The 18355-nt window shown below is 41.9% G+C and overlaps 2 protein-coding genes across 5 annotated transcripts in view; both read left to right on the top strand.

Moving 5' to 3' along the window:
* CCDC187 (coiled-coil domain containing 187) overlaps positions 1 to 6270 on the top strand; it is a 55615-nt gene extending 49345 nt beyond the window's left edge. For both annotated transcript variants that reach the window (XM_019475878.2, XM_059715678.1), the window contains 4 exons: positions 989 to 1330; positions 1911 to 2054; positions 2580 to 2705; positions 3320 to 6270. In XM_019475878.2, the coding sequence (XP_019331423.2) occupies positions 989 to 1330; positions 1911 to 2054; positions 2580 to 2705; positions 3320 to 3475 (768 nt within the window). In that variant the 3' untranslated portion in view covers positions 3476 to 6270. The remainder of the gene's footprint in view (positions 1 to 988; positions 1331 to 1910; positions 2055 to 2579; positions 2706 to 3319) is intronic.
* Positions 6271 to 9593: 3323 nt separating this feature from the next.
* The window catches only part of QSOX2 (quiescin sulfhydryl oxidase 2), a 34338-nt gene continuing 25576 nt past the window's right edge, over positions 9594 to 18355 (top strand). For 2 of the 3 annotated variants that reach the window (XM_006269637.4, XM_014603814.3), the window contains exon 1: positions 9594 to 9843. In XM_006269637.4, the coding sequence (XP_006269699.3) occupies positions 9609 to 9843 (235 nt within the window). In that variant the 5' untranslated portion in view covers positions 9594 to 9608. Of the gene's footprint in view, positions 9844 to 16213; positions 16260 to 18355 lie in introns of those variants that run through there. The other variant, XM_059715679.1, reaches the window with a different exon arrangement.

The following is an 18355-nucleotide window of genomic DNA, read 5'->3' on the forward strand; positions in this document are numbered from 1 at the left end:
AAAATGCAGCCTGCGGGCCACATGCAGCCCGCCAGGCCACTCTATCCGGCCTGCGGGGCCCCTAAAAAATTTTAAAAATTAATATTAATCTGCCTTAGGCTGCCTGTCATGCAGCCCTCGATGGCTTGCCAAAACTCAGTAAGAGGCCCTCTGCCCGAAATAATTGCCTGCCCCTGCTCTAGAGCCCTCCAGGCAGACAGCATCCAAGCTGCAAATCCCACCAATTGATTTTTGGTCTGGTCTGGTCTGGTCTGGGGGCTGGTGAGTTGTGGGAGCTCCTGCTTTCAGCCCATCAGCAATCCAGTAGGCAAGCTACAGCAGAGCTAGTACTTCAGGGATCCTATCTCTTGTTCAGCCCAGCTGGGAGTCCTAGCTCAACCAGGCACCTCAATTTATGATTCTCATTTATTTTGACAAGGTCGCTTCAGCAATCAGCAAACTAAAAAGAATCAAATTGGGCTCATTCAGCAGGTGCAAAGGCTTCCAGGTTCTCCAGATCTGCAGCTACCCAGTGGGAGAGGAGGCGACAGCCAGGGCTGGACCTGATGATCTCGAGGGATCCCTTCCAGCCCCTAACCTCTATGAATTCTGGTTAACAATAACATGTTTCAGTTCAGAAACACCACATTTTGGGTGTTTTTCAAAACTAAATAACTTGGGGTTTGAATCCTGAAAAAAAAAGAGAGAGACAGTTGTATTGGCTTTTTCTTCCAATTCAGAACAAAAGCTTTCTAAAATCTTAAATCATCTCACAGGGCTGAAATTTGATTGCTTGAAGTAGCTCAACTGAAGAGCAGTAAAACTTAATGTATTGGGGGCATATTAACCTGATTCTCTTTGAGGGCCACTTATACATGAATGTGGTTTCTAACTGGTATATGGCATCTTGAAATGTCTCTCTCTAAATATGTGTAAACCCAGTACCTCTGAAGGAGATGCATGGGAGTGTAATGCAGCTTTTCTTTTTTTCTTTTTTTTTTCACTCAAGTTCCTTATAAAAATCCTTGATGCTGGTGTTTTTGGAAGTGCTGAAGGCTTGGATCAGCTCATTTCTGTCCAACCTACCCAGGAGCTAAAACTTCAGAGACAAAACCTGTACGGATTAGATCAGTGGCATTCTGCTCCTTGGAAGAAGACAGTGGAGGTTCCTCTGCTGGTCCCACATAACAGGTCCTATGTTAAGACACTTTCGGCACGTGCTGTAGAGGAATTATGGACTCCTGAAAACATATATACAAACTGCAGGAGGATCAATGTGCCAAAGGCTTTTAAAGATCATGACATCTCAGATGATGATTTGGAAGCAGAAAGCAAAAGGATATATAATCAGGTATTTTAAAAGGGTTACCTGCTGTTCTCTTTCTTTTTCTTTCCTCATTGTCTTTTTTAAAGTTACACATGTAATTTAAGTTGATTTAAAATATACTGACTTTAGTAAAGGGATATCAAAATGAATATAGAAAAAAGCAATGTGAACAGATTGTTTCTACTAAGCTACTGTGAAATAAAATATACGGAGGATATACAGTGTTCTGATACAGCCATGCTGTTAATATGCACCAACTGCCCCAGTAGACACTAACTGGGAAAGCTGGTGCATACAAAACCAGCATCTCTTTGTTCATTATTGAGGAATAGCAGCAGTACATAAAACACTCGTGCTACCACAGATCTTTGGATGCTACTGTACTGAAAGTGGCCAGCGTTTGGAGTCTCATGGTCTTAGGCTATGGCCACTAGAGAGGACCATAGTTACTATATAGAAATGTGAACAGTATAGGGAAACCTTGTGCTAGGACCTGAACTTCCCTGGCTGTTACTCCACCCCATTTCACCAGCTCTAAAATGACTTTTGAAAAAGTATCAAGGTGAGATTCCATTAATTTTGTTGTGTTTCCTCATTGTTGCAGATTATATTTGATTTGACTCAGGAGCTGTTGCAAGAAGAATATGCAGTAATGGGGAATCCAAACACTTGTCCGTGGCTCAAAGAAAACCTGGGTTCTCGTTGCTCCAGACGTCTTCAGAGGAAGCCAGATGTCAATGAAGTCAAGGTATATCCTGGCAAGTTAAAGTGTATGAAAGTCTGTATAGATCTGTCCGTGCAATGGGTAAAATGGTTAAGAAACGTGCAGCACCTAGGGCAATTATGGTGCAACTCAGGTGGTGATAAAAGGGGATGGTCATTCTCTAATAGATGCATGAAAATGGGGTGAGATTGATTAGTTAATATAAAAATTTCCAACAGCACGTAGCATTCTAAACTTTGCAATTATGAAGAATTAACCTGCAGACACATATGCTACAGCCTGGAGATGCTTTTATGTTAAAAGGAATACATTTTGGGCCTCCAAATCTCCTAGTCAGCTTCCAAAACATCAGGTTTTAAAAAATGCAGTATTTACTGTTTATAATCTTGAACCAAAACTCAGAATTCATCTCGTCCCATATACAACCCCTGACATTTCCATATTAAAATCTGGACTTCAGTTCTGGAACCCACATCTTGCACTTGCACCTTTCATAATGGCAGATCTATGATGCAGAGAAATACAGACCAGTCTCTCTTATTTTTCAAGTCTATTATTCAGGGAGAAATTATAAAGATAATGAACTTTGAAAAGAATGACTTGGAGATGAAGAGGAAACTCCTTAATATGACAAAGTATGGAAACTGTAAAAGGGACAGAGTGGACTTGATTCTGGTAAGCAGACACTGTTGGGGGAGATTTTTTTTTTTTTTTTACTAGAGTTAAGAAAGTCAGTAAGACTTGTATGCTTGCAATGAAGCCATCTTTACTTAAAATAACTTACTGGTTCATAAAAAGTTATAATATCCCTGCCTTTACATTTATTATCACTCTTATTACTAGTATTATTATTATTATAAGAGCAATACTAATACTAGTTGATTATTATTACTATCCTTACTGTTGTCAAAGGTTTTAAAGAAACTCAGTGTCTGAAGGGCTTGAATGCTGTCGTGGTTGATGTCAGTAGGAAATGACAGTAATCAAAACATAGTTTGGGGGCTTGAATGATTAATTATGCTGACTCCACCTATAAAGCTGAACAAAATAAAATAAGCATGCTCCTATGAGGTGCTGAGTGTCTGGCTCCCAGCCAACCAAGTACTTAAGCCTGCATATAGCTTGAACCATGTGATTTCTCCTATTCATTTCAACAGAACAACCTTCATGCTTGAAGTAAAGCATGTATTTGGTGCTCTGCTGAATGACGACCCAACTGCTCAGACACTTGGCAGGACCGAGCCCTTATGCTCGATGCAGACAACATTCCTGTCTGTGTTACGTTTTAGATCCAGGAACTCCACAAAGAAGAATCTCAGTGGATTTACTACGACGATGATGAATTGGCTGTGAAGAGGAGACTAAGTGACGACATTTTTGACAGCTTGATCCTTGATACAGTCCGAGTTCTTAATGAGATCTACCTGAGAAGAACTTGTGATTAGGAGTTTTGCTTAGCAGCCTGCGAGGGCGGAGGCTTAACATGCTCTGATCTGAGGACAAAAAGACCCGCAACCATGCACTGATGAATTTTCATTCTGAAAGGTGCACCTAAGCGCAGGGTGCTGCTGGTCTAAGTCCAGATTTTTATGTGCTATGAAAAGAGAGCAAATAAGTGACTCGAGGATGAAAAAAAATCAACTAAAAAGTTGCAGTGATCCCATGTGAGCTTAAAACTTAGCGCTCTTCTCAGACGGGTGCCACACAATCTAAATTCTCCTCTAGCGACTAAAGTTTTACTCTGGTTTTTATTTATCTGTACTTTGATGGAGTCAGCACTTTACTTGCATATGCATTTTTAATAGCACAATCGGTGTTAAAAAATTGCCTATTACTAGCCTATAAATTATATATAAACAAGGTTCAAAAACAATTTATCTGCAAATAACCTTATTTTTTGTTGTTGCATTTAGATTGGGCACGGTGCCTTGTGAATCGTACATTACAAGCTTTGCAAAATGGAGAACAAATATATGTGCCTATGTTTATAACATACACTGTGCATATGTAATAGTACTCGCAAGTATTTAAGTTGTTGCCACTCCCTGAGGCTTGGGATCAGCTTCCTTGGGAGAAGGGACTGTATTCCTATACTTGACCATAGAAAACAGGTAGCAGTTGCTTCCCAAGGATGACATCCTACCCACAAAAGAGCCACCTGCATTACTTAAGCACTGCACATGTGCTGTGTGTGTGCAAACTGGGTGCAGCACAGAGATTCAGGGTGCCTGCAAATCCCTTCTATGCTGGGTAAAGGGTCTTCATGGTGACCCTGCATAGACTGGTGGGAAGGCCAGTTTCACTTCATACTTTCCACTCTTGTACCACGAGCTTGCCCCCAGAAACCTTGGCCTTCAATGTCCCTTCTGATATTTTGCTTTCCATTTAACTTATGCCCAGCTAACTAAAGATGGAAGAAACATGGTGTCTGTCATCTTCCCCTTGTTCGTTCTGTTTACGTGTGATCTCTTGCCCCATCCTATGTCTGTGGCGACAGGTTCTGTCTGCTCCTCTTGTCCAATACACTGTACAATGAGACCCCATGCATAGGCACCGCTATAATAATTAATAATACCCTACAGGTCACCCTATGCATAGGCACCACCATAATAATTAATAATACCCTACCGGTCAGACTAAGAGAGGGCTTGCTGGATCTGCGACCATACAAAAACCATGACCCAACACCATACACACCTGACATAAAGAGGCTGTAGCTGCATGCCAGCCTAACAAGCTGCAGAGGCAACTGCAGAGAGACTCACCAGCAGCCCCTGTCCTGGTTCTAGACTGTGGGACTATGGGGATTTCATTTCCCCAAGCGCTCCCCAAATTGAATCTACCTGCTCAGGTTTGGCACGCACTTGGAAAACTGATGCTGGCTCTGTGTATTAATTCAGCCATACTGCTTCTGCTCCTTAGAAACCTGCTGTCCCCTCTGCCAATGGTTTATATGAACCCCTTCACTTGACAAGGCTACCATTAGACTGAAGAAAACCTTGAAGAACATAATGTAGGAACAATCCTGGCCTGGCTGGAGCAGGGGTTGCAGAATGACTGAGTGGAGTCAGGGACTGTGATTTTATGCAAACAAGCCACACATGGAAATATGATGCACTTTAAATACATTCCTACTTGCTCAGCAACCTAGTTCTATGGAATGCATGTGTTAACGAAAATAGTACCGGTAAGTCTTTAGTATGCACTTGGCACACATGGTTTGTCTGAGTTCTTATAATTTGAGGAAGAATGTAGGCTGCATCAGTATGACTTGTATTCTGATAGGCAAAACTGGGAAAAGCAAGGCACTGGGATGGGTATGTTGATATTCTGTGATCCAGATAATTTTTCAGTGTGTTCCTGCATTTGCATTTGCCTTCTACATTCAGAGAAGAAGGATTGATTTCTTTTTAATCGTTACTGTTTTAAACAGACATGATTTAATAGATAACATGGGCCCAATTTTTGCTTCTATATGATTTGTTCCTTGTATAGTTTGATAGTACTCAGTGGGTGCGTCTACATGAGATGCTTACTGCGGGGTAGACTAATTAGCTCTACAGTAAATATTGCGTGTCTACACATGCACCCCTATTAGGCTGGAATAAACTAATTAGTTCCACAGCAAGGTAAAGGTAGTACTGGTAAATACAAGTACTATCTTGCTGCGGAGTTTTTTACTCCACAGCAGCACATGTGTAGACACTGCCCTGGTTGGCTGGGGCATGCCTGCTAGACTTGCACTGAAGCATGCTTGTGCCCCAGCCAGCCCTTCCACAACACGCTGAGCCAGGAAAGCGGCCCCAGGCTGGCAGGCTGACCCCAGGGGCCCTCTGCCACCCAGGCCTGCTCCAACCTGGCTTAACGTGCTGCGGTCCCGGGCGCACGTGCAAACGGTGCACTCAGGAGCAATAAACTCTGCCGTGATAAGCACTAGAGCTTATTGCTTCCAGTTAATTGCAGGTGTAGATGCATCCAGTGACTAATTACAGGGGAGTTAAATCATTAAGTACAACCGATTCCTTCATATCTTGCTTAATCAGGGAATCTTTCATAAAGAAATGAGACAAGTTCACTTAATACAAGTATTTATGCATTATTTAAGGTTTAGTTTTGTTGGACAAAACAAATGTATTTCCTGTGTGTATATTTTAAAATTCTGATACTTCAAACTAGTTTTTGCACTGAATCTTTCTTTAAGCTTCTTGAACAGATTAAATAAAGCATATGGAATTTTCAATTGACTATCTTTTTTTGTCACAAACAACCATGTGAATTTATGACTCGTGTACTACACTTATTATGATTTTATTTCTTCTTTGCATTGCCATAGCTCCAGGAGTTATCAATAAGGGATCCAAGTCTTGTTATGCTAGACATTCGACATACATATAATGTAAAGACATTAACAACGTAAAGCTTCCACCGTAAGAAGATAACAGTTGAAAGCCCTGAGCCTGCAAAGACTGTTGCATACCCTCAGCTTTACATGCTAACAGTAGTCTCTTTCTTGTAGTCGGTGTAATCACGATTGGTAAACTTAAGCATGTACAAACATTTCTGGAAATTCAGGACCTAAGTGAGTCTAACTCCAAGTTTGCTCCTGCCCTGAGTTTACCAATATCTATACACTAAAGCACCCTATTTTTCTCAGACTTTACACTTATCTAAGAACAGCATCCTCCGAGTTCCTGTTAGAAATGAAACTGTATTTTAAATATAAATTATATCCATGAATGGGTGGATCAAGGACTTGGCTGTTGTTGTATTCAAACTGGTGGATCGTATAGGACTGTTTGTTACTCTTGAGAGACAACCATTATACTAACAATCAGGAACTTGAGTGAAGCCTGAATCTTTGTAGGATAGCTATATATAGAAGAAGGACATAGCTATAAAGTAACTGCTACTGATGAGAATAAGAAGTGGATGCACAGAACATGCCGGACATATTTAATATCCTCCACCATTATGTGTACAATGCCTTTGACTTTGGCACCCAGATATATTGACCTGTTCAGTCAGTGGCAAGACTTCAATATCAAGATTACTCTACTTCAAGGTCTAATATTTTGCTTGCCTTGGCTTTGATCAATATTAACCTCCTGGGTCAATAAATCTTGATACTAGCCTCAGGAGAAGTCATTATCTTTCATAGAAAATGATTATTTCTCAGTTAAACCCTACATTTAATTTTCCTGTAATCCATCTCTTTCAGCCTCACAGTTAACAATTCCTCTTCTGAACAAAATGCGCTCTAAAGTATCTTGGACGTTGCAGATTTTAAATTTCTCATTAGCAGTAACTACAAGATTTTCGATTCTTTGATCTATTTAGACTCTGCTATTGTAACAGTCTCATTCTGTTGCATCAAGGGTACAATAAAAATAGAGATGGAAAACTCTGTGGGTCAGATTCAGAGAAGAATATAGACTGGTGTAGCTTATGCGCCAAGGAGTAGAAACAGCGGGGGGGGGAAGTAGCAGGATAAACAGCTAACAGGAGGGTGCAGGATAAATCAATGGGTAAGTCTTGTGTCACATTTGACTTTGGTCTGTTGAATGTTTATAGTGCATCGGCCAAGAAAAAATATTGCAAAAAATGTATTGTGAAAAATTGCAAACTGCTCTATCAAAACATGGATCTAGCAAAATATAAAAATGTATCCCAAATCTTGAGGATTTGTACTCATCTTTGTTTCAGAGATGCTTAAATGTCCATGTAAAAAAAACAACTGGAAATATGTATAGTGAATCTTCAACTGGGATGAGACTCCTGCCCCTACTAGCCCTAACGCAGTGGGTTTAGACTCCCAATGATGTACGTTTTACTTGTTTAAATTGCTTTGGTGCCTTTTAAATCTCATCCCCAATCATGAGCACATTGAGGTACACGGCTGAATCAGGTATATTGGCAGTTTCAGAAGCAAATCGGAGACACAAAAATCAGTCTCTTTCTTGGAAAAAATGTATGAAATTGACCTCTTTGTCACTTCAACCCTCAAAATAGAGTGCGAGACCCCTGAGTGTGTCTGAACTTAGCCTAATGTTAATAGGCTTTTTTTCCTGTTCTTTGGGCTGTCTATATTGACACGACAATAGTGGTATAATACTAACGCAGAACAAGGATTCATGGCTGGGGGTCCTGAGATGCCGAACCTTTCTTAGTTATGCCAGTCCCTATTTGTTGGCTTGGTCTCTTTTCCATTGCTTTGCTTTTTTGCTATAGTTGAATCTTATTTCATTACCAGATATCTGCTCTAAGGGGAATGGCGGTGGTTGTTTTATAAGTGTGTGCTTTTCGTTTGATGGAGGCAGCCAGCCAGCCACGTCCTACCGTGTCGAGCATCCATCCCTCACAGAAGTACCGTTCAGCGGACGTGATGGCGGCTGAATCCGGACCTCTCTTCTCAGAGGAATTTGTCATTTGCTTATTATAGGTACAGGTCACGTTCTCGTTGCTGTAATGTCTGGGCATCAGTGAAGTCCGGAGTAAACGAGCAAAGAAATAGATCCAACCTCTGGACTTTCACTGACTTCAGTGAAGTTTGGAGTCAATGATCAAAGACGGAGAGTCCAATCTCTGGATTTTCCCTGCTATTGGTGAAATCTGAAGTAAATGAGCAAATAAATAGATTCAACCTCTGGATTTTCACTGACTTCAGTGAAGTTTGGAGTAAAAAAAAATCAAAGAAATCAGCTCCAATCTCTGGATTTTCACCTGTATCAATGAAGCTGGGAGTAAAAAAAATCAAATAAACCTATTTCAAGCTCTGGATTTTCACTGACATCAGTGAAGTTTGGGGTAAATGATCAAAGAAATCGATTTCAGTCTCTGGATTTTTATGTATATCGATGAAGCCTGGTGTAAATGATGAAAGAAATCGGTTTCAATCTCTGGATTTTCATTGGCATCAGGAAAGTCTGGAGTAATTGAGCAAAGAGAGAGGGTCCAGGCTCTGGATTTTCTGCTATTGGTGAAATCTGGAGTAACTGAGCAAAGAAATCGGCTCCAATCTCTGGATTTTCAACTATATCGATGATTTTGAGTAAAAAAAATCAAAGAAATCGGTCCCAAACTTCGGGTTTCACTGACATCAATGAAGTCTGCAGTTTAAAAAAAAAAAAAAAAGGGAAGAAATCGGCCCCAATCTCTGGATTTCCCCTGAAATGAGTGAAATCCGGAGTCAAGGCAGGAGTGCAGGCGCAGATTGCCACCTCTGGCTCTTCCTATTTCCCGTGCTGAGGCGCGGGGCCCGGCCTGGCTCTCTGCCGCCATGGCGGAAGCCCGGCGAGGCACGAGGAGGAGGAGGAGGAGGAGGGGAAGCGGGGCCCGGGGGGGGCTCTCGGATGCATGGATGAGGACGGCCAGGCTCTACTAGGCCCGGCCCGTTGCTACGCGACCGGCTCGCGGTCCAACATGGCGACCGCCTGTCGCTACGCAACCAGCAGCCCTCCCGCTCGCCGTCCAACATGGGCGGCCCGTTGCTACGCAACCGGCAGCCCCTCCCTTTCGCAATCCAACATGGCGGCGGCCTGTTGCTACGCAACCAGCGGCCCCTCCCGCTCGCGGCCCAACATGGCGGCGGCCCGGCTGGCGCTGGCGCTGCTGCTGCTGCTGGCCGTGGCGCTGGCGCGGGCGGCGCGGCTGTACCGGCCGGGCGAGGACCCGCTGGCGGTGCTGGAGGCCGGCACGGTGCGGCGGGCGCTGCTCAACGCCTCGGCCGCCTGGGTGGTGCAGTTCTACAGCTCTTCGTGCGGCCACTGCATCGGCTTCGCGCCCACCTGGCGGGCCCTGGCCGGCGACGTGCGCGGTGAGTCCGGGCCGGGCCCCCCAGGGGCGAGCAGGAATGTCTCCCAAAGAGCCGGGGGATAAAGCCATCGGGGACTTGTGAGGGGAGGGGAGGGGAGGGGTGACACCTTGTATGGCGGGCCCTAAAATCCCACTCGCACGCGCACACCTGCCAAGTGTCGTGGGTTTGGGCATCCCAGAGACGCCATCAGATCTCCCTCGATCCAGACAGACAGATCTCCCTCGATCCAGACAGACAGATCTCCCTCGATCCAGTCAGACAGATCTCTCTCTCTCGATGCAGACGCACAGATACGAGAGAAACAAACCTTCTTACCAAAAAGAAAAAAACCACCATTTGAGATTGTAAACTCCTCGAGACTGCCGCTTGTCTCTTTATTGGCAAGGTGACTAACCTGTTTTTAGGGCTCGGCGTTATACCCTGCACTTGAGTGTTGCCGACATAATAAAGATCTGAACTCTGTGACAGAGCTCTGCGGAGAAAAAGGACGGCGCGGTGTAAAAACCAGAGCTGTAAGCCACATTTTTAGACGTAGACAAGTCACGCCGTTCGGATGAAGGGAAGGAAAAATTGCCGCTGCATTTTTGGCAAGGTTTAACACGGAGGAGAAGAGAGATCGGTGAATTCGAGGGCAATCTGCCGCTCGAATTCACCGATTCGAGTTTAAGGGGCAGATCATTTTTACCCCCTTTAAAAAAAAGGCCTGGAAAGTAACCACCTGCAAATTAGCGAGGTTTGGCACATGTTATCATTGTGCAATATGCAGCTTCACCTGCTCGCTTGTTTTGTAGGTGCTGAAATGCTTCCCTGTAATTATAGATCTCCTGCAAGGAAACAAATTGGCCCTTTTCTTTAGGTGTTGGTTTCCTTAAATATCTGCAGGTTGTGGTGCTGAGAAGAATGGAGATTAAACTGGCACAAAGTTTCTGAGTAGCGTCATGTTTTGTGGGGTTTTTTTATAAATTCCTTTAACGATGGATAAATGGATGCCTTTATAGTTGGCATGGTGTTTTGTGTTTTTTATAAATTCCTTTAATGATGGATAAACGGATGCCTTTATAGTTGGACGGTTCTAGTTTGCTTTTTAGAGATGCCAGCACTTAACCCTCTCCGATCGTCTGTCCCATTCACGTGCATAAGTATTGAATGCCAGATACAGGTGCACTTTTATGCATGCATATTTTCTCATGTGCACAAATGGAGGCCAGGTCAACAGGCGAGTTGAAATTGCATCCCAGCGTGGTTGTTGCAGCAAGCGCTCTCCCAGCAGGTAGATGGGATCTCACACAAACCAAAGACCCGTGTTCCCTAATCTCGAACCCTTCTGAGCATGTAGATGGATTTATTTATGTGCTGTTTATCATGGTTCAGGAATGTATGTGGGAGTCAGGTTGGTTTGAGACAAAAAGGAATGCAAAAGTCTAGGACTCTTGGAAAAGTTTATCATGGTGAACGCTTAATCTTTGACTTTTACACAGTCAGCTTCTACCCCCTGTTCTGGTGCGTCTTTGTCCAAAATTGCGTTAAAAAATCTGTTTTTTCCTTTTTATTATTCTGGAGAAAAGTAAGAACAAGGAAGTGCCAAATACGAGGCTGAGGCACGTGATACGGGAGCGTGGATGGAACAGAACTTTTGTCAAATCAAATACGGTGGCAGGAACTTAGTGCAGTTGACGGTTGTAATATGCGCTTCTCAAAGAAGTCAACTTTGTCATCCCGTCAACATGGAAAGCACATCACCGTGACAGTAGGAGTTTAAACTGAACCCCCCCTGAATTAACTTTCTGATCATGTAACCGAGTTTTATCAGGTTTTATTAAAAAGGTGTTTGGCTTGCTTCTAAATGCTGTATAAAAGTAGCAAAAGTGGATTGTTTATAGATTAGCATAACAGCAGGGTGCCTGTACATGAAATAACTTTCCTTGTTTATGGCAAGTTCGCAGAGCGCGTATTTGTCGGCTGGTGCATTCATTTCCAGTCTGACCGCCTGAGCCGGAAACAATACGATTGAGTTTGTCCTTGACCGGAGTGTTTACTTCCCATGATATCCATTGAAAAACATACTTGAGAACATATTCTGTAGGCAAACCCTAATCCAAAATGAGAGGACACTGGTTAATCTGCAGAGTTGGGGTGGACAGGCTTGACGTGTTTCTTATCATTTTCACTGTAATACTATGAATTTGCAGTTAGTAGTGCTGTCATTTCTCTCTCTTTGATCTCACAGTTAATTCAGACGCGCATTTTCTACAACCAAACAAAAATAAGTGCTGGATGCCAGAAAAGTGTCCGATAAAAAATAAAATGGGAAAATAGGCAGACAGCATGTGACTGCATATTGTGTCACTGTCACGTGATGGTGCTCACAGTGATTTTTTTTTTTTGCCATAGTTGTGGGTGTTTGAATCATATGCCAGAAAGGTTTTGCTACCCCTGTTTGTAGGCATAGTGGAGGAGCTGCTATAAAATCAGTTAAAACTTGCTTATTATTTTAACCATTTTGGTTTGTTGACAACTGAGTAATGTCAGCGGCATAAATTGCGGTACTCTGAATCCCGTAGGATAGTAGCTGACAAAACAAATGCAGTTCTTTCCTAAAAAGAAACTGCTGGCTGACAGGTCATACTTGCAAGATGGAATGAGAGAAGCATGTTTTGAAGACTGATTTTAGGTAAGAGAGATTATTTCTGGAGTTAGAACTTGCAGTAAGTAGTGCGTGTTGGGATGTATAAGGAAAAGTACCTTTGTTCTCTCTTAAATTGGATTTTAATGGGGCCTATGATTTGGAACCTCTACCTGTGCTTCACTCAGAATAGTATTTCTCCTGTGTCAGGTGGGGGGGTTCAAGTTATTACTTTTGGAAAAGGCTTCTCACTGTAAACTCAGCGAATTTGTAGCTCTTCTTAAGAACAGCCGGAGAGAGAGTACAACTCGGCATATCATAGAATTGGACTTTGCCGACAGTTAACGTATACTTTCTTGTTTTTTAGCCAGTCACAGTAACGTGTTCTTAAATCTCATAGGAATGATTGACAGTTTCTGCCTTGGGTTTATTTTTTGTTATTGATGGGCATTATTGCATTTGCAGTTTGTTAGTTCAGAACTGGCACTGCCAGCAGTGCAGCTGATTTGTGCGGCATCCCGAAATGTTTCTCTCTTAGAATCTGGAAGGGTTGACTTTAATAGGAGACTGACGTGAACTGTCACACTGGTAGGTTTATAGAAACTGGGACGATTTCACCCAAAGGGAACTCTGAGTATTTACATTTCATGATTGCTTTATGCAAACGCTAGACTGGTTTTCAGATCTCGAGACTGAGGTCTGATCTAAATAAGAAAGTTATATCAATTGATCTAAATGGATTTAGGAATGTATTCAGTTAAATTGATGCGATGCGTGTTTGTGGGCACAGGGCTTGCATTAATGTAGCTCACTTGTATTCCTTTGTGTGCACTTAAAGTCTTAATTTCCTATAGCAGAGGTTGCAAGCTGAGAATAAACTTCTGAAAGCAAGACTATTTTTGCTTTCAGCAATACCTTGTATTCATCTGGAGCTTAATTTACACGTCAAGTTTAACTTGCACTTCCAGTTAGGTATTCACTTCCTTTAAAATAGAGTATAGGCTTAGAATCAGTCTCAGTGTATTTGCAAGTTCTAATATATGGTTTAATAACCCACAGTTATTAAAGCTGCTCTTATTGGGTATATTTAGTGATACAGTTTAAAGGCAATCGAAACTTGTCTGTAAAGGTTGCCTTGGGGCTGAAATTCCACAAGCCAGTTCTTGATGCAGAGGTAATGTGGGGGGTGGGGGGAGACAAAAAAAGCCCTACCTCTCTAACCAGCCCTTCTTAACTTGACACTTAAGTCTCCTTCATTGAAATTATTCATTAAACAAAGATGTCTTCAAAAACCTTATCATTAGCTGTGAAATATCCTACTTGTTAGTAGTTAACATCCGATTGGAAGGTATTTTTGAGAGAAGCTCTACAAAAGTCTCATTTTCTGTTGCTATAAATTTAGAATGAGAAATACTATGAAGATAGCATGTGCATACAGGGAAGAACACAAAAGAAAAGGGGTATAATAAGACTTTGTCTCTTCAGCGATATGTTGAGGCTGGTAAGTTGGATGCTTTAGAATAGTGAAGACGGACAAATTAACCTACCTGTGGATTTTTACAGCTTGTAGATCAATTCAAAATATTGGAACATAGAGGAAAATGATCAGTTTGGCTGGAAAACGGTTCAACATAAATACTACTAATTAGCTGTCTTGATTTAATTAAAATTGTATTAGTTTTCCTCTTGCATGCATTTTGTGATGTACTGACAGCTTCGAATGTAATTTGTTCATTGATTGTTTTACCCAAACATTTAACCATCTGTTCCTCTAACCTGTATTTTTGGAACAATTTCCAGTACCTATATATGCGTAGCAAAATATCACTTCTGCTTTGAAAGTACTGGATGAAAGTTGACCCATGAAATATATTGGTACATGAATGTGTGTGACTGTTTAATAATGCAGTAGTAGAAAATCTTGGTACTTGTTCTCATTCCACCGTTACTGAGCTCTGTTTAGGCTTTAAAATGACAGACGTAGTACTGAAAAAAATCTAATGTTCTGTCATTTTACAGTCTTATGTTCTGTCATGTCTTAAAATGCCTCGGCTTGATGCCACTGTAAATATAAACAGTCTAGGCAGTGCGTTATAGTGGTGAACAGAAGCAGGGCTTTTGCATCCCTTAGAAAACTAAAGGCTGCTTTTTAAAGAGGAGTGCTAAGCAACACGCATCCCAGCTGGTGCTCTTTAACCCAAGTGTCTAGCTAGAGATGGGCTGGCATTGTTGCAAAGTAGGCTATTTGCATTAGGTTTATAGTGCTTCTGTTCTTTGTGTGGCAGGGGATGAAGACAGGTGGAAAAGGGAGGAGGAGTAGTGAAAGTTGAATGAGACAGATACCCTGAAGCCAAACTTTTTTTTATTTTGCATTTTATTTGATAAAATGGACTGTTGTGTCTTTTGTGTTCGTGTGAATACGTGTCCATCTGCTCTAGGATGCTTATAGTTACCGCTGGCGCCTGTTCAGCTGTTGGCATCTTCAGCACAACTGAAATTCTCAATCAGCTGCGCCATCCTTCCTTCAAAGAAAGACAAAGGTGGAGCTACCGGTCAAAAGAAGCCCAGCACAGAATTGTCAGTTGAGTTTTGAACTTGATGAAATGTTCATGTTCTCTGACACAGAGCACAGAGGCAAGTGTTTAGTATTAACTTGTTTTAACTGGGGCTGGACCCGATGATCTTACAAGGTCCCTTCCAGCCCCGATGTCTATGAAATGTAAAGGAGTTTGTTGATTTGCAAGAACTGATAAAAGAAACCATCTTCCAAAGAGATTTCACTTATCGTGATACATCTTCAACTTCTGCCAAAGCTCTTTAGTGCTTTAAAGTGACTCCCTGGGAGTGCCCTGGAAGTCCTTCTTCCTTACCTGAGCTGCAGTCAGGAGAAACTGGGGTGTGGAGGGGAAGAGGAAAGGCCTCTCATATTCTCACATATCCAAGTGCAAAATTAAGGCCATTTCTACACCCCCCCCCTACCAGCCACAGTAGTGTTTTTAGACATAGTGGTCAAGCATCAGAAAGGGTTTCCTCAGGGCCATGTTTGAAAGCTACTTGCTAGCATGATTATAGAAACACAGTTCCTCTGTAAAAGGTAGGCAGAATTTTGTTGGAGGAGGTTAGCCGTAGTGCTAACAGACACTGCCATGCACTGTTCTGCATTCAATTTCTACAGCGGTTTCTGAAAACTAAAGTGACCAGGCCATGTCTGTTGTGCGCACCAGGCTTTGCACAACTGCACGTGCCTGAAACTGCTTTCGACGTTATCACAAGCACATTTGTGGGCTGAGAAACTTCATGTTGAAAACCTAATAATGTATTTTCGCTTAAGTGTACTCTTACCATCTGTTGTGCCAATTGCACAAAGCTATTAACTGTGCTAGGTTAGGTGTATGCAATATGATAATTGAGAAAGATGTGGTCTTTGATTTCACTTTAGAGTGCATCTTTCCTTATTGAGATTTAAAATGACCTACTGAAGCTAATTGAGTTACACTGATTGCAAAACATACAAACTGTCACTACGGGTTTGCTTACTGCTCACAAGGCAGACACTTCAAACTTTTCTCTTCTCTTGACCTTCACATCGTGTTATGCTTTATCACCAAAATAAAAACATTCTTGATTTATTTGTAGATGGAAAAAATCTGTCTTCAAAATCGTAAGACAAGTGCTGTATCCTAATAGAAACTGCCCTTGAAATAATATCCTAGTAGAACAGCTCAGCAAGCGTGTTGTCATGCTGAAAATATTGAACCTCAGATGTGGAAAATATCAGCTGTTCTAAGTCAGCGTAAGTTTTTCTTTTTAAAGGAAGGGAGCAGAGAGGGAGTGGATAATGGATCTATGTTGGAAGTCAGGAATAAAAGAGGCCGAGAACTTGACCTTTATATCGGCGCTTGCCAAACCATGGTCTGCAGGGCCATGGAAAACATACCATGGATTTCACTGCCCCTTCCCGTACCAACTCCAAGTGCAATGCCAGAGCTGCAGGACAGTCTGTAAGTGTGTTGTGGGGTTGACAGTGAGCTCTATCCAGCAGCTGGCATTTCAGGACAAAATCTCTTCCCTCTCTTTTATCTCAGTCGTACACTGATTTTTCCCAGAGAGGAAAGACTAGGCGTTATTGGTAGGAATACTGGAAGCATGTTAACATGTACTTGAGTCCACGTTATGCAAGCTGTACCGTACCTTTGGTGCAGAGCACTGAAAATTAGCCTGGATTTAATCAGACAAGGAATTGCAGCAACAGCTGCTTCTTTCTAGAAATCTACTGAAGACAGACCAGGTGTTTAGACCATTTCCTAACTTTATGACTTTTACATGCTAAACGGAAAATGCTATTTTAAGAGTCTCTCTGTCATTATGAGAACAGCAAACATTGACTTTGCAATATCATGTGAGAGCCTCGGGAACATTCAGCTTGAGGCCTGCAAAACAATATTTACTTTTATTCTACCAACAGACATCCATGATCTTCCAAGTAAAACTGGAATGGAGTTAATTGTAACCAAGTCCTCCTGGGAAATGCTTGTGACAGAGCTCCAAGTAGTCCTCTACCAATGACACTTTTTATTATCTGTGTAAAGAAGTTTTGTGTTTAAAAAAACCAAAAACAAATGCACAATTATTTTGGTCATACTTCAGCCATTTTGATGTGTCTTAACATTCCGTGAATTTTTTGCCTCAATTTTATTTTCATTCATTATAAATTCCTAGAGAGCATGAATGTATCTTTTCTGGTCTAAGTAATTACAAATACCCATTGCACACACTTCAACAGTAGCATAGCCCTTAGATTCCAGAAGTCTCCTTTCATTTAACATTCATTTTCATTGCCTCTTTTTGTTTTGCTGTCACAGAATATTAATATTAGGGCTGAATGACTTGGCTTAGGTAACATTTTTCTTTTCCAAAGTTTTCATCCAGAGTTTTATTCCTATATTTTTTAAAGAAGTTTTTAGTGGGGGCAGATGACAGAACAAGGAGCAATGGCTTCAAGTTGCAGCAAGGGAAGTTGAGGTTGGATATTAGGAAAAGCTTTCTCCCTAGGAAGGTAGTAAAGCACTGGCACAGGGTTCCCAGAGAGGTGGTGCAGTCTCCATCCTTGGAGGTGTTTAAGACCCAGGTAGACAAAGCCTTGGCTGGGATGATGTAGTTGGGGCTGGTCCTGCTTGGAGCAGGGGCTTGAACTAGGCGGGACCTCCTGAGCTCCCTTCCAGCCCTCATTGTCTATGATCCTATGAAGTTTAACTTGTCTTCCCTCTGTCTCTGTCCACATGCTCTTCTCAGTCTTAGGAGGACATATATCAAATACTGCAAAACAAGCAGTTCCTGTGAGATTCCTAATTTAATTTAGCACCTTGGGGAATTTAGGCCAGAAGGGCATCTAAGCTGTTGAATGCTTTTCCGAATTCCAGGTTTCCTATTGATGGCCTCCTGCATAAAGAGTTTATTTAAGGACTGTTAAAAAGGATTAAATGGATGGTACAGCAAAGTGATGTGAGCTAACGTTAGATGACAGATTTTTAGTGGCGAGGGCTCGCTTTTGAACTTTTCTCCTAGACTAGAGGACGTCTGTAGTCATGGCTGTTTCTTGAGCATCCCTGTTTGAGTTGTGGGATGAGCATTTAACTTGCTCTTCTTAACAAATTTTCTGCACAGACCAGGAAGAAAGGTTGCTGAAAAGTGTAGCAGAATTAGCTGGATGAGTTTTGGGTGGTTTTCTTTTCCTTTAACTACTGAATATTTTCTATATAGTGTTCACACGCCTCAATATATTTAAATATGTATTGGCAGTGTCATTCAGCACAATTTTAAATTATTGGTTAGAAGCAAAAAGAAAACCTGTTAAATACATCTAGGTTTTCATTAGAATCATTTGTTTAA

Source organism: Alligator mississippiensis, chromosome 12 (assembly GCF_030867095.1).
Source record: "Alligator mississippiensis isolate rAllMis1 chromosome 12, rAllMis1, whole genome shotgun sequence".
NCBI classification, from domain to species: domain Eukaryota; kingdom Metazoa; phylum Chordata; order Crocodylia; family Alligatoridae; genus Alligator; species Alligator mississippiensis.